At 41.0% G+C, this 22978-nt stretch overlaps 1 protein-coding gene across 1 annotated transcript; it reads right to left on the bottom strand.

The window, feature by feature from the left end:
• Positions 1-4349: 4349 nt before the first annotated feature.
• LOC131230675 (UDP-glycosyltransferase 91C1-like) lies at positions 4350-5992 on the bottom strand. Its single transcript, XM_058226584.1, has one exon. It carries the CDS (start codon positions 5990-5992, stop codon positions 4595-4597), a length of 1398 nt encoding a protein of 465 aa, XP_058082567.1. The 3' UTR covers positions 4350-4594.
• Between the last annotated feature and the right edge of the window lie 16986 nt (positions 5993-22978).

Below are 22978 nucleotides of genomic sequence, written 5' to 3'. Positions count from 1 at the left end.
ACAGAGAGAAGGTTGCAGAAGTGCTTCTAGATCTCATGGAAGAAGGCAGAATTTAGAACAATACTTTCTCTTGCTTTCATAGAAAAAAGAATGTAGGAGATTCAATCCCGATCACATTACCGCAGGCCACAATGACGATTTTTAAGAGCAAGACAGAGAAAAGAAGCGTTGAGATAATACCTTTCATCCTAATCTCATCTACTGAAAAAGGGGGGGTCGACTAGGATGAGTAAAAACAGATGCCTTTGGTCTTGTCTCCGAGAAAACTCATTTCCGCTGGTGGGGATGATTTTTTATATTCAAAACGAGGAAATAATGTCAAATAGAGAGTCAGAGGTATATGAACAAAAAATGACCCAAGTAAAGAGTAACAGCCTAGCCATAATAATACCTCGTGGTTAGTTCATATAATAAAGCAAGAAAGAAAAGATCAAGAATCAGAAGTGCCTTCAAGCAAGTCTACTGGAATCAAGGATTGAGTCACTGGTTCACTCCTCCAATCAAGTGACATTTTATAAAAGCAATCACCTATGCCCTAAAAGCTTAACCGAGTGTACCTTTAGAGCTACTTGCCCTCACAGGCTAACCAAAAGCTATAAGTGTTAGTTCACAGTTCGACAAGCAAAGCAAACGGGAATCAATCACTACTCTTATGATAAAGTCGATCCAATATAATAGCATATATGGGTTGTCATAATCTAGGATAAACTAAGATAAAATAAAATACAATGATAGGCAACATTGCATTGTAGATTTGATTTAGCCACTCCTCATGTCTGTTGGTAATAATCATCTAGACTTAAGGACAGTTTTGGCCTATTGAACAACACCACATATGTTAGTCATTTATCGTAAGTTTGTTATTGGTTGTGCATACATCTTGCTCCTATTACGTGGATAAGAGTCTCTCTTGAGACACCAACGTGTTGGTGATAGTTATCAATTTCTATGAGCAAAAACGTGTGTAATGTATTATGAAATTCAGCCAACTTGGTGTGGTTGTTACTATGCTCCTGAAATGTTTTCAGCTATAAAGACTACAAAGAGATGCTCGGGCACATTGACCAAATTCATCACTTGCTACAATCATGTTTCGATGATACCTATTTTCAGTCATAAGGCCACTATGGTGAATAGGAATTCATCACGTGCACTTGCCAATCATAGTCGTTTCGTACAAACAGTCCTCCGTGTGTGATCGGAAATTGGTCCAGGGTTTCAACCTATCCCGATGTACGCCTCACCAAGCTATAAGAAACTTGCCTTGCTTGCTAGTTAAGGTACGAACTAGTCTCGTTGAGTTGATCATAGAATTGTGGGCAAGTAGCTCGAGTAGTCGTCCATTCCAGTCCGTTCTCGTTCCTCTCCCGATGGTCGAGTGACTTCGTTCCTAGGCCGAGCCTCCTCACAAAGGGGGTAGCAATGACCAGGCCCGGGCAACTGTTTACCAAAAACACAGGTCTCCACAAAGTCGTAAGACCACCAAGCGAGTCGAAAATACGTTTAGCAGACATGTCAGGAAAGAGCTTTCAAACAATGAAAGAGTACTGCACTTGCCGGCCAACGCTTTCGATCTGAGGCGCTCAATTAGGTCAAAGGTACAATACACCGAACCAATCATTAGTTCCCAACCATGGGGCGAGTGGAATCCGATAAATAAATCAGTTAATAGAAGAATAGAAAAAGCTTTTATTGTGTCACTTAAGTTATAGAGGCCTAACCAAAGCGTCATGACATAATCAAAAGGTTGCCCTTGATTTTCATCTTAAGTAGGGGGCTTAGCCCACCCACTTACCAATCAAAGAGGCTGAGAGTAAGTGTAAGCTCGAAGTGCTTCTATCCCTCTCTTGGATCCCTTTACTCGCCTACACGCAAAAACCCCTACATAGTCGTCAGTGTCGAACACCCCGACCAGCAAGTCTCTCCTACACCATCCGGATATATATGGACTATCCATATATTACATCCCATTGAATTTAGATGGATTTCAATAGAAGTCCTTCTGTTTCATCTGTGACCATGGATTGAATGAATAAATAGATGAAGTCAAGCAAATAGAAGAGAAAGAGTGAAGAATTAGACTCAAATTTTTTGATATTTTCTGGAGGTATTGAGTAGCGTGCATACTATAACACGCACACAGGCATGTTGCATTTCTTCGCATATTCTAGCTTCACTCCGTACTAAACGAAATGTCGAACGTCGACTTAAAGCAAGCATGTCTTCGTCAAGCACCTAAGAGCCAGCCGGCTTCCCTGCTTTCTACCTCCTATATCACTGTCATTACCGCCAGTTCTTATATTAGAATTCCCACTATCACTACCACTTATACTTTCACCACTACAAATATAACTATAAATGTAACTATCAATATGGATTTCTGAATGAAGATAACTATCAATGCAACTATTAATGTGATTATTCCAAATATATATAGTATCATACATGTCACAGTCATAGTAGCGATTGTCACTGAACAGAATACAAGACATATGTCTCATCACTCTAGCCAGTTGGATTTACCCCTTTTTTGTTATCATGACTTTACGGATTCTTATTACAATCAGTTGCCAAGGCAGCTGAATGAATCTTCCGTTTACCTCTTGTAAAGATTTCACTGCCACGTACTATCATCTGAGTTGATAGATCTGATGTGGTAGATCAAACGTAAACACACTCAACTAATAAAAGTCCAAAAATGTTTTATAGCTTGGATCTCCATATCTAAAGCATCTTAGGGACACATAAATATGGCAATGGGCTGGGGTTTGGACAGGGGTAGGCTAGGTCTGGTCCATCGGACCCTTAACCCTCAAGGCCCAATGCCGGCTCAGACCTAGCACAAAAGGCACAAAACCAAGCCCCAAAAAGTTGGTCCAGCCAAACCTGACCCAGCCCAATGCAGAAATTGATATACTACCTATTTTCCACTTGAATGTTCATAATTTATCTATTGATTATGTGGGCCAAGATTGCACAAAAAATAAGCAATTCAGAGGAATGAAGCCAACGATCTATATTCAATGTGAATGGGTTGCCTGATCCATGATTTACATTCAATGTTGGGCCTGGTTGGGTCGGGCTTTTTTGACTTGAGCCCAAGCCTGACCTGAAATTTAATCAAACCATGCATGCGAGGTTTCAGCCCGAACTAAGGGGATGACCTAATAGGTCCAAGCCCGGCCCAAAGCTAGGTGGGGCTCATTGGTCCGGCGGCCTACCTGACCCATTGCCACCTTTAGGTGGACATGCCATCACACCCTTAGGTGGAAACAATGGTGATGATTGGATCTGTTTCCTATGGTATGGTCCACCTGATAATTGGATCTGCTTCATTTTCTAGGATAATGCCCTAAAATGATCAGGAAATACATACATCAAGGTGGGCCCCACACGGTAAGGGCCACACCATCTTGGGTGAGGCCGGGGTCTCACCTAATCCGCTCCCCTAAAAGATCCCTTTTTCTTCTTTTTTTTTCTTTTTTGTGTTTTACTTCCCTTGGATCACTAAATTCATAATGTTCCTAGTAGAATAGACCCATTTGGACAGTCTAATTGATCAATCTGAACCGTCTAATTAGTCCATAACACATTTCATGAACTACTTTGCAAAAGAAATTCATTGATCAAACGATCTAATCTATCCTCAATTTATCCATAATTTCTATAGCCAACGTTTTATTTTCAAGCTATGGATGGAATGACAATGACTATAATGGCCTAACAAAAACTTATTCTTCAAAATCGTAATCAGTCCATGGTTAACCCTAACAACTAGATGGACCAGATTGTTGATTGAACCTAATTTTGTGGAAACAATCTTAAAAGCAATTAATCAATGGTGAACATTAGTGGAATTTTTGCATGGTAGTTCATGACAAATGGGTTAGACCTAACGGACAATATGACTCAATAAATTAGATTGAATTAGCTTGTCCAAGTGAACCAATCCAACCAGAAGTGATGTAGAGTGGGTCACAAACAGTTTCATGGCCAAGATGGATCAGAAAAGGCCCAGTCAATGATAGAAGTGATCCGAACCATCAGACCTTAAATCGGACGTATCTCGCAATCCGGAATGAGTTATTGAACGTACATATATGATTTTGGGGTCAGAGAAGCTACTTTAGCCACCCAACCTTGTTATGCTGGGTTGCCTATGCCCAATTTGCAAAATACCACCGGATCAATGGTCGAATTCAGATTTTACTTTCGTTTTTACTATTTATAATATGCTTTAGTTTTGGCTTTAGTCACCGCGCACAATACAAAAGGTGCTTAGAATAATTAGGAGAACATCGTGGTTGGGTAAAATAGGACACTTAGTATTTTTGGCCCAAAACCACCCGCACTAGTAGACATGTAGTTATGTAACATAGATTACTGAATACAATCCTCGTGCTACACCCATCATCTAACACCAATCAGGTGCCTTTATTACACATTGTCACACTTCAAAGTTTTTTTCTTTTTTTTTTTTAAGACATACACAAAAACCTAAACTGCATTCTACACACATCATCCAAGACCGTTGGGTCAAATGTACGTACGTACGGTCTTATTCATAAACAGATTTGCATCCAACCGTACTTGATCAATCTGATGGGGCCCGCACACCCTCTTTGGGTCTATGTTCAATGAGGTAATTCACAAAGTCCTCCACGTACCGATCCTGCTTTTCCTTGCTACCGAAGATACTCTTCATCTCCCTAGCACTGGCTCTGATGCCTGCACCCTCATCATCTACCATCACCATCTTCAAACACTTAGTAACCGCATCCCGTGTAAAAGAACCGTCCGTGTCATTCCTGTCCACCTCAATTCCAACCTTCTTCTCTTCCAGCAACCTCACATTCAGACCTTGATCACCGATAAACGGCAACATGATAAGCGGCTTCCCAAAAGCAAGACACTCGCTAGCCGAACCCCACCCACCATGCATCAAGAAACCCCCAATCGATGGATGAGCCAAGAGCCGAGCCTGTGGAGACCAACCCGTACGGATTAACCCACGACACTTGGTTCGATCCTCGAACCCATCTGGAAGTAGACATGGGTCCCCTCTATAAGCCCAAAAGAAAGGCAGCTCAGATAACTCTAACCCAAAAGCTAACTCATGCACGTATTCTTTACTGAGTCGCAACTCACTCCCAAATGCAACATAAACCGTGGACCCTTGCTTTTGTGTGTCCAACCACTCCTGGTCCACCCACGTGTCATTCTTGCAACTGTTGATTTCATGTACCGACGATGACAATAAACCTACCGGAAAAGCCGGTTTTTGGTAAATATCACCGAGGAGCTTCATCCATTCAGGTTCGAATTCTGGAGAGCTCCGTACGGCTACAACATGGCACCCTTGGAATGTTATCCCTAACCGGTATCTTTCGGTTACACCGGAGTCTCCGCCACTGGCGCCTTTTACTATATGCATGGCATCATGGTATCGGTAGGCGACCGTTGTAGGGAATGGAACCCATGGAGGAGGTACTGTTAAATTCTCCGCTGTTAAAGATGGAAAATCGCTGCTTAATATTGCAGATGGAGGGCCGACGAATACCAGCGTAGCTGCTGAGGAAGGACAAAAGAAGACGGACGGTATCCTGAACTTGTCAGCTATACCTGGGGCCCAGTAAACAAACATGTCATAGACTATCCAATCGACGGATGGATGGTCTTTGAGGAACGTAGAAAAGGGTTCATCCAATCCATCCAATAGCTTTTTTATGCGGTGGATGTCACGGACGGGGACATCAATGGTGCATTGAGCATCTTCAGGGAGGGCATTTACGTGAGGTGGGGTAAGCTTTACTAGATTTATATTTAAATCTTGAGGGACAGTTGGAAGGCTGTCGATGATACGTGGGGTTGAGATGAAGGAGATAAGGTGGCCTGTTTGAGCTAAGCATTTGGATAGCTCAAAATAAGGGATGATGTGACCAAAAGCTAACCATGGGAACATAACAATGTGAAGTTTGCTACTGGCTGCCATTGCTCACGATGAAATATTCATGGAACGTCGATGGCTGTTATATAATGTCATGTAGGGTGGGAAATAGGGAGTAGATTAGGTGAGACGCAAGACGCTGCGTCACTTAACGTGGGGCCCACGTTGATGTATGCATTATATATCCACGCCGTCCATCCGTTGTTTTCAGATCATTTTAGAGTATTATCCAAAAAATAAAGGCTATAGAATTATTCAGATGGACCAAACTAATGGAAACAGTGTTGATTGACTACTAATGGGCTATAAAAGTTTTGAATTAAGTTAATATTTGTTTTCTACCTTCGTATAGGCTTATGTGACCTTATCAATAGATTGGATGACAAATAAACGGTATGAAAAGATTAAGTTTCTACCTAATAAGTTTTTAATGGTAGGGAATTCAATTAGCACTGTTTTCTATGGTGTGGTTCACCTAATAATTTTATATACTAATTTTAAAGATAATTTCATAAAATGATCTGTAAAAACGGATGGACGGCGTAGATACAGAATAAATTCGTCAAGGTGGGGCCCATGGTAAGGGATGCACCGTCTTTGGTGTGTCAGTGTCTCACGTAATCCGCTCTTGGCAAATAGGCTCGTTTGACCGGTTCTTTTCATTCTCGTCAGCCCTTGCTTCTTACACAAAAACGCTTTACCAAACTATCTCCCCCACTTGCGGTGGTGTAAGAAAATCCATGTTTTACTGCCTATCATAAGTTTGACTGTATCCTTATCTTAGTGTGCCGCACCATAGAAAACAATGTCTACCCTTGATAAATAGTAACATGTATACAAGATCACTCGAGGAAATTTAGATGATTCTTGCACAAGGTAATCCTCGTGATGGGTCCAACCTATTGAACGGATTTGCAAGCACATAAATCATAGAAAGTCATAGTTGGGTGGACCATAACTATGGCCCATATGATTGGACTTAAGACCTTGTCATTGGTAATTTATTTAAATATATGTGAAAGAAAGAAATGTCAGAAAATATGTTATAAAAAGAAAAATTAAGTTTAGAAAATTTGTTATTATAATAAATTTAAAAAAAAAAAAAAAACCAGTTAGTCTACAAAATGCTGAAGAGTTACCCACCACACATTTTCATGGTATCAATTTTTTCAGGGAATTTTAAAAATTACTACTGTATAATACAATATTTACGTTCAGGTACCTTTCTAGAGAAGGTTTCATAGGCTACATCATTAACCTGATAATCATGCTTAGAGTACCTTCCATTGGATTTATTAAGAGATGAGGCGAATCTAATAAAGGACAGGTTAACCGTCTGAGCAAGAGATAATCTGATTAGGTGGGCCCTATTATGACATTTACTTAAAATTCAACTTAACAACTAAGTGTGTCACCCATGTCAGGCGTAGGGCCCAAAAATCAGACACAGCCATAATTGGATGGACCACATAATTGGATATAGTATACATAAAAACGCATACCCTCTAAACAATTTCCCTTAGTGCAGCACACCTAAATTATAGATGAGTTGGATTTTTTGGCCACAAGTGTAAATTTTAGCATGGCATTTAAAGATTGGAATTGATTTCATATAACCATCATAGTGGGCCCTGATATATTCAACGGTGAACGTGTCTCTCCACTTGTTTCCTTTGGTGTACTCCACCTAAATCATAGGTTCGCCTGATTTTTTGTCCTTAGGCCTAACATGAACTATGCATATATCTAATATTCAGGGTGGATATCTCACATACATGTCATAGTGGTCCCTTAAAAATCAATGGTGGGTGTCACTCACTCCATCCATTGAAGATCGCAACTGATCTATTTGAAAAAAGAGAATTCTCGGTTGATCTAAGTGATGATTAGTTAAATAAATAGAGTTGCTTATTGAAAACCATTTGAAAAGGTACAAAATATAAATAACTGCATTAATGAGGTTGTCTTTTGTAAAATTGCCATTTTCCTATATGGGACAGGAATGGGAGAGATTTGTTAATCCGTCCATTTTCTATATTACCTCATAAACACGCTACTATGTGTGCAAAAATAAAAAAAAACTTGTAACGGATTTTTTTTTTAATTTTTTTTTTTTTTAATTTCCTTTGGGAAACCAGTGCCGGCCTAGTCCGGCCATTCTGAGTTATCTTTGCTACTGTTGAAATTTCGAGGGGTGGACCACACCAATTACATCCGGATATTACGTAAATCCAAAGTCTGCGGAGATGGTCTGTATAGTCTCTTCCATTAGTTTTGCACTATATATTTTGAAAATGGTGGTATCAAAGGGACACATGGTATAGTTGCAGGGCAATACAAACCGTCGAATTCGGGTGACCAATTATGAACGGAGCCCAGCCGTAAAAATGAAATGAGAAGATACTATTACCCATCTGATTTTTCCCTTTGAATATGGACCACTCACTATTTTACTTTTTAACCATTCATTTAAGAGATATTAATTGAATGGTCAAGATTGCTAGTCAATATAATTTTATAGATACGCAACAGATTTAATGAGACCCATGATTTTGATGGTCTAGATAGTTGTATATCAAGACCACATGTGTGGAATACGAGTCATTGCTAATTTTCAAATGGTGTAAAACTAACACACGAGTCTTGCTCTCGGATATACGTTGCACCTGTGGAAACCAGAAATATTTTTAGTGAGGAAAACCTTATCCGGGGCGGTTTGTGTACCAGGACGGGACCCAGTTTAGGTACTACCCCCGCTTGTACGGAGCTCGAAATAGGCTCGGTCTCTGAGGGGGCCACCGTTATGTATCGGTTTATCAACACCGTCCATCCATTTATATATTTTATTTTAGGATATAAGTCTAAAAATAAAGCATTTCCAAGGATCAATGGGCCACAAAGTGATGATTAAATACCCACCATTAAAAAGTTCTCGATAGTAGCAAAAGTTTTGGATCAAGCTGATTTTTGGGTTTATTTCTTAAAATGAAATGGATAAATGGATGAAACCATACATCACAGTGGGCCTCAGAAAAGGCGCGATAGTACGGCCGTGAGTTGGGTACTGCTTTGACTTGTACTTAGATAGAGACACATGGTCCTGTGGATTGGGTACTATTATTAGCATATGTCACAACTCAGCAACTGTCGCCTCAATCAGTGGAGGTGATAAAGCCTTAATTAGTAGAAGTGATGAGGCCTCAATCAGTGGAGGTGCTAAGGTTGGTGATAAGGCCTTAATCAGTGGAGGTGATAAGGCCTTAATCAATGGAGGTGATGAGATTAGTGATAAAGCCTCAATCGGTGGAGGTGATAAGGTTGGTGATAAGGCCTCAATCAGTGGAGGTGATAAGGTCTTAATCAGTGAAGGTGATGAGATTGTCGATAAGGCCTCAATCAATGGAGGTGATATGGCCTCAATCAATGGAGAGACGTTGAAGGATATCGGCAGCAGCAGATTTTATGGAGATTTGTATTCATGTTTTCATGTTTAAATTCCTTGTCTCTATAAACGCCTAAAGTAAGTGTTCACATTGCAATCAATTGAAATTTTTTTTTTAAAAAAAAAAAAGGTATTTTTTCTTTATGGTATCAAAGCCATTGTGAACACTTAGCATCGTTACCACGTCAAAGCTTCTTTCTCTTATTTTCCGCTCTCTTCTTCAGCCATGACTACTCTATCTCTCAACGTTGGCAACTTCATTACACTCAACCTCACCTCAAATAATTATCCCTTGTGGCGTGAACAAGCCTTGGCCCTTGCAGAGAATCAAGAATTGGTCGGCCATCTCACAAATGAAGATCCTGCTCCCATTAAATACACCACGCCAAATTCAAATAGTTCCACAAATGCAAAAAATTTTATTCCACAGTTAACAGATGCTTTCATAGCTTGGCAAAAGTCTGATCGTCTCCTTCGTGGGTGGATTATCGGAACACTCTCAGAGGAAACTCTCAAACTCGTCATTGGTCTCAACACAGCTCATGCCTTATGGGAAGCACTCAAGAATACATATGCCCAAGACTCGCAAGAACGAGAATTTACACTACGGCAATAGGTAACTTATCTTCGAAAAGAAGATGACAAAACCATTACAGACCACATTCGTACATTCAAAGGCATATGTGACAATCTAGCAGCTATTGGAAAACCTATTCCAGACCAAGAAAAAGTTTTCTATCTTCTCACCAGTCTTGGTCCTCAATATGAAACTTTCACAACAATCATGCTAAAGCCCCCACAACCATCATACTCCGAGTTGGTTTCTTAACTCCAAAATTTTGATCAAAGGCGCAATTGGTTTTCTAGTCATACAGATGTACCGGCATCATCTCTCACTCATCAAATGGCATTCTATGGTCAACAGCAGCAACGATCTCAGCAAACTTCTTCAAACTATCGTGGAACCCCACAGAAGTTCACATCTAATGGGCATGGATTCCAGGCACAACAACAATAATAACAACATAAGGACTCCAATCAGAGCTACACAAACAACCCTCCTTTTGCCAATTCACGGTGTCGTCCTCCACCACCAGGTGAGCGTCGCATGACTCCTGCAAAGAGGGATAAATACCGTGACCAATAGTGTCAATACTGTGGGATAATGGGTTATGTTGCAAAGATCTGTTAGTGGGTACCCAAAAAATTTACTCATCATGATGAAATCCCACAAGCACTTGCAGTACTTAACTTAGACAACACCATAGCAAATACAGAATGAACAACAGACACTGGAGCTTCCGATTATATGACAGGTAAGCCAGGTATGTTAACCAATATTTGTAAATATTCTGGTACTGACACAGTTCTAATTGGCGATAGATCTTCCTTGTCAATTCTTGCAATTGGTGACTCGTGTATAAATTTTAAAAAAAAAAGCTGCTTTACCTCTACATGATGTCTTGCTAGTTCAAGATTTAAAAAATAATTTACTCTCTGTAAGCCAATTAACTAATCAATTTCCTGTTGATTGTGAATTTTCTAACACTGATTTTTGTATTAAGGATGGGAAAATAGGACAACCAATGATAACAGGGAGACGCAGGAGTGATCTTTATGTTTTACCATCTTCGCCAGAACTATATTTTTCTCATCGCTTCAAATCTGGCACTGCAGAAGTTTAGCACCAATGCTTAGGCCATCCTCAGTCTTCGACTTTACAGTTATTAAAAAATAAGGGGCTAATTAATCTTTTAGGGGCAACAAAATCTCAACATCTTTATGATAGTTATCAATATAGGGAAGCTTAGTCGTTTACCTTTCTCTTGTTCTAAATATTCAAGTTCTAGTATTTTTGAAAAAATTCATTGTAATTTATAGGGACCCACTCCTATTTTATCTATTGCAAAATTCAGATATTATGCTTGTTTAGTTGATGACTTCTCTAAATATACATGGATTATTCTCTTACGTCATAAATTTAATTTTTTTAATGCATACTTGGCATTTGAAAAATACGTTGCCAGGCAGTTCAACAAACAAATTAAAATTTTTCATTCAGATGGAGACGGTGAGTTCATCAACTCCAAACTTTCAACTCACTTTCTTTCCACAGGCATTATTCATCAGATATCTTCCTCGTATACACCTGAGCAGACTGGTATGGTTGAAAGACGACACCGGACTATAAGAGAGCTAGATATGACTATGTTATTTTATTGTGGTGCTCCTTTATTTCTATGGGTAGAAGCTTTCACTACAGTTGTCTACCTTATGAATCGACTGCCTACATCTACCCCTAATTTTGAAACCCCATATTTTGCGTTGCATGGAGCTCATCCTATTTACTATATTCACTTCGTACCTTTGGCTCTAAATGTTTTCCTTACACTTGGGACACACGACATCACAAGTTTGATCCAAAAATAATTCTCTGTATTTTTGTAGGCTACAGTGATAAACACAAGGGATACAAGTGCTTTCATCCTTCAAGCAAAAAAAAATTTATCTCTCGGCATGTTGTTTTTGATGAGTTAGTCTTTCCTTATAAGACTGCTAACACTTCTCGCATCACATCTACTAAGCCACAGGTCATTAGCATCTTTGATTCTTGGTTACCACACACTGACATGCGCTTCCCTGTTGGACCTTCTTTGGCATCTTTAACACCACCTTGTTTGAGTCCCTTACTAAGAACAGACATCTATCATCCAACCCCACCATCCGACCATCCCGGTTTCACTGACCTACTAGATTTTTCATCCTCCCTTTCAGAGACTTCCGATATGCTTACCCACAATCATAGTTCAGCACTACCTGAAACACCTCCACCGCACGAGTCTCAACCAGCGCCGCTTCCACAACTCATGTCTGAACCATCAGAGTTATCTCACCTTACTCCAGTTTCTTCAACACCAATATCTCATTCTATGGTCACTCGGTCTAAACTGGGTGTGATAAAATCCAATTAATCCAAAGTATGCTTTGATTACAATCACATCTATCAGTGTACCTCGTGAGCCATATAATATTAGATCTGCCTTGGCACATCCTGGGTGGAAAGTTGCCATGCATGAGGAACTTGCGGCATTACATCAAAACCAGACCTGGAAACTTGTTCCTCGCACATCTAACATGCACGTTATTGGATCTAAATGGGTATTCAAATCAAAACTCAAACCCGACGGTTCTCTAGATCGACTCAAGGCTCGTCTTGTTGCAAAAGGCTATCATCAAATTGATGGTGTAGACTATACTGAAACATTTTCTCCAGTTATCAAACCGGGAACAATTCGCATGATCATTATTGTAGCTCTTGTTCAGCAGTGGCCTATTCGTCAGCTAGACGTAAAAAATGCATTCATGCATGGTCTAATCTCTGAAGATATATAATGCAACAACCTCCAGGACTGACGGATTCTCAACACCCGTCATATGTTTGCAAACTTCAAAGAGCTCTATATGGTTTAAAACAAGCACCTTGTGCTTGGTTTGATCGATTCAGTACCTTTTTCCTTAAATACGGGTTCTTTTGCAGTCTAGCAGATCCTTCCTTATTTATTTTTCATTCTGATTATGGAACACTAATTTTGCTTCTTTATGTAGATAATATACTGCTCATAGGATCCGCTCCATTACTTGTTACAAATTTCATTCAACTACTGAGCAGTGAATTCGCAATGAAGGACTTGGGACCAATTCATCATTTTCTTGGCATAGAAATCTCCCCAACTTCCAATGGTCTACATCTGTCTCAGTCACACTATGCTCTTACCATACTTGAACAATCTAACATGGTAGATTGCAAGCCCATGAGTACATCTTTTGAAGCTAAAACAAAAACCTCATCAACTGAAACTCTTATAGAAGACCCTAGTTACTATCGCGGACTTGTTGGAGCATTACAGTACCTCACACTAACACATCCTAATCTTTCATTTAGTGTTAACTATGTATCTCAATTCATGCATGCTCCTACCTTGGCACATTTGAAAATGGTTCGACGTATCCTATGATATGTCAAAGGAACTATTGACATAGGACTACATTTTTCTTCAAACACTACACTTAATCTGTTTGCTTTTTCAGATGCAGATTGGGCAGGGTGTCCTACTATAAGACGTTCAATTTTACCGTGGCATTTAAAGATTGGAATTGATTTCATATAACCATCATAGTGGGCGCTTTAATATTCAAGGGTGTCTTTCCACTTGTTTCCTTTGGTGTACTCCACCTAAATCATAGGTTCGCCTGATTTTTTGTCCTTAGGCCTAACATGAACTATGCATCTAATATTCAGGGTGGATATTTCACATACATGTCATAGTGGTCCCTTAAAAAATCAATGGTGGGTGTCACTCTCTCCATCCATTGAAGATCGCAGTTGATCTATTTGAAAAAGAGAATTCTAGGTTGATCTAAGTGATGATTAGTTAAATAAATAGAGTTGCTTATTGAAAACCACTTGAAAAGGTACAAAATATAAATAACAACATTAATGAGGTAGTCTTTTGTAAAATTGCCATTTTTCCTAAATGGGACAGAAATAGGAGAGATTTGTTAATCCCTACATTTTCTATATTACATCATACACACGCCACTATGTGTGCCAAAAAAAAAAAAGAGAAACACTTGTAACAGATCTAAGATGGACATTCGTATTTCTTTTGGGAAACCACTGCCGGCCTAGTCCGGCCATTCTGAGTTATCTTTGCTACTGTTGAAATTTCAAGGGGTGGACCACACCAATTACATCCGGATATTACGTAAATCCAAAGTCTGCGGAGATGCTTTGTATAGTCTCTTCCATTAGTTTTGCACTATATATTTTGAAAATGGTGGTATCAAATTCAGCGGCACATGGTATACTTGCAGGGCAATTCAAACCGTTGAATTCAGGTGACCAATTATGAGCAGAGCCCAGCCGTAAAAATGAAAGGAGAAGATACTATTACCCATCTGATTTTTTCCTTTGAATATGAACCGTTATGGGTCAAAATGGACTGACTAAAGAGAAGAGGTTGGCTTGGACATCTCAGCAGGACATGAAGTCGGCTAGCACCGGTCATGACTAATGAGTTCCTCAATGGCCAAGGTAGAGATGTCGGCCAAAACTAGCTCGGCCTCGGCACCTCTGCTTGGCTTCGGCAGGTCAGCTCAGCCTTGGCAACTCAGCTCTGCCTCAACATGTCTACCCGGCCTCGATAGGTTAGCTCGGCTTCGACAGGTCAACTCGGCTCGGCTGGTCAATGCGTCCTCGATAGGTCAGCTCGGCTCGGCCAGATCAGCTAGATACAAGATTCTCTCCCAGTAACACATGATATAAGTAACCACCCACGATGTGATTCTCACGTAACTGCTGGCATCCATCACTCCCTGACATCTCGTGTAATGGCTAAAATTGTGACTGAAATTACGGACCACGCTGTCCTATTTTCACTATAAATAAGAGTCCCATCTACATTGGAAGGTACGCAATATCTCTCACCCGAAACCTACCTGCACTACTTACACCCAGATTCCTAGCCTGACTTTGGCATCGAAGGGTCCCCTGCTCTAACCAGGGTCTCCTATGTCCTTCTCTTGTGCAGGCTTATAGGGCTCAGAGTGAGTGCTCAGAGCTCGGCGAGGGTGAACCAGATTTTTGCATCAACATTTTGGCACCGTTTGTGAGAAACAGAATAAAAGATCGTTCCTGCTCTACCAAAAAATCGCAATAGCAAAAGCAAAGAAGAAAGCTTTAGATGTCATTGTTGCAGCCTAGCGAGAGCTGCTCCTAAAGCATTTGCTGCGGCCAAGTCAGAGCTCTTTCAGAATCATTTGCTGCAGTCAGGTCAGAGCTCTTCCTCGACAGCTCAACATGGCCTCGATAAGTTACCTTGGCTTCGGTAGCTCAACTCGGCCTCAATAGCTCAACTCGGCTAAGTCAGAGCATTTGCTACAGCCAAGTCAGAGCTCTTCCTCTCTTCTTGGAGCATTTGCTGCGGCCAAGTGAGAGCTCTTCTTGAAGCTTTTGCTACACCCACATCAGAGCTCTTCCTGAAGCATCTGCTGGAGCCAAGCCAGAGCTCTTCCAGAATCATTTACTGCAGCCAAGTCAAAACTCTTCCTCAACGGCTCAGATCGGCCCGGCAGGTTAGCTTGGCCTCGACAGCTCAACTCGGCCAAGTCAGAGCATTTACTGCGGCCACGTTAGAGCTCGTCATCTCTTCCTGGAGCATTTGTTGCAGCCACGTCAGAGCTCCCCAACTTCTAATGATCTTCATCTGTCTCAGTCACACTATGTTCTTACCATACTTGAACGATCTAACATGATAGATTGCAAGCCTATGAGTACACCTCTTGAAGCTAAGACAAAAACCTCATCAACTGAAACTCTTATGGAAGACCCTAGTTACTATCGCGGACTTGTTGGAGCATTACAGTACCTCACACTAACACATCCTAATCTTTCATTTAGTGTTAACTATGTATCTCAATTCATGCATGCTCCTACCTTGGCACATTTGAAAATGGTTCGACGTATCCTATGATATGTCAAAGGAACTATTGACATAGGACTACATTTTTCTTCAAACACTACACTTAATCTGTTTGCTTTTTCAGATGCAGATTGGGCAGGGTGTCCTACTATAAGACGTTCCACTACTGGCTATTGTACCTACCTTAGAGGAAATCTCATCTCTTGGTGTGCAAAGAAGCAACATACAATTTCTTGATCAAGCACCAAAGCAGAGTACCGAGCCATGGATAATACAGTAGTTGAACTCACATGGATGACCTTCATTCTCAAAGATCTCCGCATTCCAATGGCTTCTCCTCCCATACTCTACTGCGACAACCTTAGTGCTCTTCATATGACAATTAATCCTGTGTTCCATGCACGAAGTAAACATATCGAGTTGGATTATCATTTTGTGCGTGAACGTGTTGTGCTTGGTCTACTTATCACTTGACATATCTCCACTGCTAACCAAGTTGCAGACCTCTTTACTAAGCCAATGTCAAAGGTCGCCCTTCATTATTTCCGAACCAAACTTTACCTCCAACCCCGGCATAGTTTGTGGGAGGATATTAGCACACGTCACAACTCAACAACTATCGTCTCAATCAGTGGAGGTGATAAGGCCTTAATCAGTGGAAATGATAAGGCCTCAATCAGTGGAGGTGATAAGGTTAGTGATAAGGCCTCAATCAGTAGAGGTGATAAGGCCTTAATCAGTGGAGGTGATGAGATTGGTAATAAAGCCTCAATCAGTGGAGGTGATAAGGCCTCAATCAGTGGAGGTGATAAGGCCTTAATCAGTAGAGGTGATGAGGTCGTCGATAAGGCCTCAATCAGTGGAGGTGATATGGCCTCAATCAATGGAGAGACGTTGAAGGATATTGGCAGCAGCAGATTTTATGGAGATTTGTATTCATGTTTTCATGTTTAAATTCATTGTCTCTGTAAACGCCTAAAGTAAGTGTTCACGTTGCAATCAATTGAAATTTTTTTAAAAAAAAAGTATTTTTTCTTTAACTACACTCACCAACTTACCTACAGAACGATCCAGCTAGGAGATCTGTTGGGTCTGATCTATATGTTTTATCCAGCTTTTCTAGGACTTAACTAGAGACAGACAATCATGTTAAGAATTTGAATTCTATCTGTTCATTTTGATAGTTCATTTTAGAGCATGAGCCCCAAAAGGAAAGGAGATAGATTGAAGGCTCGAATAAACCATGCCATAGGAAGCAATGAGAATAAAACCATACATCAGGGTGGCCTCTTAGAGCCCCAATCCATTCCTAGCTAGGAAAGGTGGGGTAGTACCAATCTACCTCCATTCTTTAAGTCTGCATGGCGTGGATGGGTTACTACCTCCACCAGGACCTAGCTAGAGAAGGGCAGTCCTTAAAAGGGCTTTGTTGATCTGACTGTGATATGTTTTTTATCCATGCTGCCTATTTATTTAGATAGGTCAATAGGTCATCATCCCAAAATAGAGGTAGGTGGAAGGCTTGAGTGAACTGATGGGATTTCCTTCTAGGACTCGACCGGTCTTGAGCCTCGCTCGACCAGTCGTGGGTGGCGCTCGACCGGTTGAGTGGGGCTCAATTCAAAGTCCAGCAACCATCTGATTATTTTCTCCGAGGTGCTTGACCAGTCGAGGGAGGTGCTCGACCGATCGAGGTTACCCAGATTCGTTCCGTGATTTTGTACGGATTGCGGAATTTTGAGGCCCTTTCACAAGAGGTGTAAAAGGGAGTTTTCTAAACTATAAATAGGGGTCCCTAGGGCTTTTCTAGGTAATACAAGAGGGTTTCCTAAAGCTTTGCAAGGGTTTGCTAAAGGGTTTAGGGTTATCAAAGGTGTGTGAGAGAGAGGAAGCTTATGGAAGGGAGGTCCTGCTTGTAGAGGTGATCTACTGTGCACTTGATATCTCAGCACTTCTACGTCTTCGTAATTGATTAGATCTCTCTGTTTTTCTTTTATTGTCTTATTGTTTATCCACTCCTACATGAGTGAAGAAGGTTGTAACGTTCTACTTCATTTTTAATGGCATACGTTCAATCCACCATTTCTTTTGGCAGTGTTGTCCAATTGATATTTGTATCTATCCTATTTTGTCTCAAGTCTTATGACGAGCTTGCCAAATGGATGGACGGTTTGCATATAATACATACCTTGTTAAGGGGCCCACAGAACTTGGTGACGTCAATACACCAGCCAGATCGGTGGTGGATGGTACACCAGCCAATCCGCTTCCCCCAAAAATTCACTTCTTTTTTGGTGGTCAAAGGTATGGGTGCATGCACATGAGGGCCACTACTGCAAACATGGTGTAATCTACTTAGATCCAAACCTTCTGATTATTGGGCCCTTTGTAAGATGGGACATAGGCAAAAAATTTAGATTTTTTAGGCAAATCCTAACCTCTAATTGATGGAAATATTGCCGTCCAATTTGAAACATTGACCTTTTCATCTAAACGGCCCATTCAATGGCCACTTTCAATTCAGCATCATTCTTTTGATACTAATCCCTCAAAATGGATAATTAACTATTATCCACTTCAACCGTCCTTTCGATGGAATTGTTGTATGCTTACGCATATTGTGGCTCTCTCTCTCTCTCTCTCTCTCTCTCTCTCTCTCTCTCTCTCTGAAAAATTGATCAAATGGAGGGAAGCGGATTGCCTGTGACCCGAGCTCACAGGGCTGCGTGGGGCCACAAAGATTTCCGTGACAAATCCATTCCATCCATCTGTTTTGAAAGACAGAAATAGGGCAGGAATATAAAAATCAAGAAGATCCAAAACTCAGGTGGGTCACACCAATGAAACAATTGTAACGGGAACATCCACTAATGAAAACTTCCTGGAGCTGACCATGATGTTTATTTGCCATCTGAACCGTTCATAGGGTTATCACCACTCAGATAAAATGTAGGAAAAAATATCATCCTGATACAAAACTTCTGTTATCCCTAAGCGTTCAATCCCCACTCTTTTGTGTGGTATGGCTGTTCACACCCCAAGTGCAGGGTTGTGATGTAGTAATAAACTCGGTAAGACCGAGGTCGAATCCACAGGGACTGATACCTGTACGTTATCTGAAACCAAGTAGAACTAGAAATAGACTAAGATGCGATCTAAACAAAATAGAATTTAAGAAATAATTATGGAATAATTATCTAAAACTTTAAGGAATTCAGAGGAAGGGAAACTAGGGATTCAGAGGATCCACTTGTAGAGATCAGGGAGATCTTATGCCTGCATCAAGGATTATGGAATTTAAACTGAACTTACTTGATCTGGTTTTCAAGAGATGAAAGGTATATGAATTAGAATGGATTCCATCATCTAACCATGCCCAGGAGACAAAGCAAATAACAGGATTAAACTAATTACCAACCAATCATGAAAGTGAGGAAGGGTACGATCATCCAACCATGCCCAGGAGACGATGGTGAACAACAGGGCTTCCTGACTTCATAAACATAAAAAGGGGAGGAAATACTCAAAGCCATTGCAGGTTTATTGTAATTTCAGTCACAACACACCATTATAGACTAATAAAAATATTCCTTGTAATAATCAACTAAACCAAATTAAGTTCAGAAATGTAATTTACTTGCATAGAATAAACTCTCCCATCTCGCTACAGGCTTCACCTCTTAGCCCTAGCTAAGAGGTTTAGCCACACATGACTGGGCTAACAGAAACAAAAAAATAAAAAGGAAAAGAAAAGATTAAGAAGGAAGAAGAGAAAACCCAGCCTCCTCACGTTGCCAGTCGAGGGTAGCAGAAACCACCCTCCGTTTCTCTTCCTTTGTCAAAAACAAGCGCTCCTTCCTTTCTCTCTCCAGCCGTCGATGATTCCCATCTCCCATCCTCTCTCTTTCTTATATCCAGCAAGGGAGAGGTCGGTGGGACTTCTTACGCAGCAGCGTGCGGAAACTTCTTTGCGTAATAGAGATGCAACTTTTCTTTTCACTGTGGTGTTGATGGGGCACACGATCAATGATATCAGTAGAATCCGCCCCATCCATTCGATTTATCTCGAAAAACTAGTCTGAGATGGACGGTTTTATTTCGATGTTGATGTGGCCCACTTGATTTTCTGATTTGCCGTCCAATTTATGTTTGAACGGTTAAGATCTGAAGTCTGATGTCTTTCGCAATTTCTCCGCCTAGGTGAAGGTCTTGGCCACCTTCCAGAGCAGATGAACGGCTTGGATCATCGAGAAGGGTAATGATGGTGGCCCACTGAGTTTCGTCCGCAAGCTCTGTTTGCGAACAGAGCTTGCGCAGACCTTGCGCTGGGCTGTCGGTGGAGCCCATGAACACTGTCAAAAAGAAAATCCACTCCGTTCATTCGACTTGTGGCGAAAAAAACAGTAAGAAACACGCATTTTTTCTTGATTTTAGTGTGGCCCACCGTATCTTCTACTCCGCCGTTCATCATACATTTAACGGTTAGGATTCTGCAGAATCTTCCATGGTAGTAAAAAGACACCTAGGCGAGGGTCTACCCCAACCTCTCGTCACAATGGACGGTCCAGATCTTCATAATAAGTGATGATTGGGGCCCACTGCTGGAAAACGGACGGACAGCGTCCGTCCGCTATTGCTGCGGAAGAAGAAGACGGGTCAGCCCGTCTTTGACCGGGCTGACCGTCCGGTGCGGTGCGGGCAGCGGTGCACTCTGTACACGCGCTGTGTATATAGAGTCTACTGTGATGATCGTGAGAAATCTGCTCCGTCCATCCGCTTTGACACATGGTTTAAACAGTGTAGAACAATTTTGAAGCATATCCGGATATCAGGCGGGCCCCACATAATGATTAAAGGGGCTGATCTGTCCATTGGGCCACTTCTACAGTGATCCAGGGGCTGAAATTTTATGTGTACGGTTTATTTATGGTCCTTAGGCCACGTAAGAAGTTTCGAACTGATCAGATGGTGGGAACCCCGTGATCTTGCATTTTGGACGTCTTTTGGGCCACTTAAGCTTCAGTTTCTCGATTTTCTTGGGTCCCTGATGTGTAATTCCTTCGTTCTTGGTCTTCTAGAGTCCGTTCCTTGCCTTGGTGCTTCTGGAGCGTCGAATCCATGCATTTTATCACCCTTTTTCAGTCCAGGCTCTTAAACACACCTTGCATTACAAACACGATTAAATTAGTCCGATAAACAGTATCATGTGTGTAAATCTATGCAACAACTGGGTCTGATATGCAATATTTGACCCTCAACAATGGCCCACGTAAGTTTTGGATCCTTCTGATTTTTATATTCCTGTCCTATTGTGGACTTTCAAAACAGATGGATGGAGTGGATTCGTCACGGTCATTTCTGTGGGGCCCACAGGAATATCTCTATGCCCCCTGTCGCAGGTAAACACCTTCCCGAATAGAGACCTGATCAACCTCAAGGTGGGCCACTTGATAAACTATAACTGGCCATAACGTAACTGACTAAATACACTGCAAGTATCTATTTGATGAGTTCTATGATACTAAGCCCATTTTTGCACAGTATACACGAGTTCTGAAATTTGATAAGTGGGGACCAACATTTGCTAATCCAGACCATTGGTCTGTTACGGTCCACAGTGGATGGACTGTGCCTTAAAATTTTCCACGGTGCATCAATATTAACCTTCTGATTTGTGGCCTACAGAGAGACGGTAACGAAGAAAAATACAGCACCGAAAAAGGTCCCAGTACCAAGCATGGTCCACCCAAACGTTGTAGGACATTATGCACCATGGATTACCGAACCATGGGCTCCACTTTTCCAAATTGAAAACCAACTTATCATATACTTCGGAAAGATAGGTTGGTGGACCTTGATTCGAGCTATCCAAATAACGGATCTCATTGTAGATGGAACAAACACAAACCAAATTGATTGGAATATGCTATCATATAAAAGACAAAGGGTGGACCACAATAAACTATAATCAAAAGTCACCCAATTGTATAGTCCCCAAAGATTCTTATTCTTTTCGTGAAAATCCAGAGATTCTTTCAACCGTTTGAAAATCCACCTCAAGGGCCGCAATGGGTCAGGTTCGGGCCTTAAGACCCAAGGCCTGAGCCCAACCCAAGCACAGTATGGACCTGGCACAACAGACCCTAGCTTGGGCCAAAAAAATGGTTTGGAACCTAATCTATATCTTGGTGCACTTTGCCACATGCGTACAAAGATGTATGTGTTAGAAGAGTGAAATCGACCGTCTACATATAAAGGGATGGGTTGCGTAACCAAAAGGATTAGACTTGTATATTTGTTAGATATTGTCGGTCTCGAATTTAGTCATGTAGTATGCACATGTGCATGTTGGAACTGATTGGGTCCGATTCAAACCTTGACCACCAACTATGGCGTTAAGATAGAGTGGTACTTGGTCGTGGCTCAATTGATTTGTCTATTCAGTCAACTGTTGAGTGCACTATCAATCAACTTACGAAGGTTGAGGTTCTTCCTCCTTAGAATTCTTTTTAACCTTGAAAATCAAAGACTTTTGGAGGTATGACAATTATATGGTTGAATGAATAGAAAATAAATTAAAGATGGATTTGTGGAAATGAGCAATAATTACCACTACAATAGGATCATTGACTTGATTAAGAGCAGCGAGGTGCTTCATGGAGCAACATGCTGATGAGCAATGTTGGGGCAATGGCAATAAATACAACTACAGTTGACCTACCATATGACCTAGCATATATGAACCGTTCCTAAGACTAAGACCTTCCTTCAAATCTGGCACATAGGCACAGATGGAAGGAAACTATAGCTACTAACTATTACTAAAAGTTGGTCTAACATATGTGTAGGGATGGACTAGACTACTAAAGGCTAAACATCCCACTACTAATGAACAACAAGGATAGTGAACTAAACTTTAAGATAAACAATATTACGTTGGTTTGATTGATCGATTGAGGATCATCTCTTCAAATATATTTCTGCTATTTATAACCTTCCTTGATGGAGCGCTAACCACGTATCCACATGATACCTTTGCATATAATCAGTTGGGAAAGAGTAGTTATATTTTCTCGATCGTGTTTTGCTTCTACCTAATGCTCAAAA

This window comes from Magnolia sinica, chromosome 2 (genome assembly GCF_029962835.1).
Source record: "Magnolia sinica isolate HGM2019 chromosome 2, MsV1, whole genome shotgun sequence".
In the NCBI taxonomy this organism is placed as follows: Eukaryota; Viridiplantae; Streptophyta; class Magnoliopsida; order Magnoliales; family Magnoliaceae; genus Magnolia; species Magnolia sinica.
The sequence above is the reverse complement of the archived record's forward strand: the minus strand, read 5'-3'. Positions and strand labels throughout refer to the sequence as shown.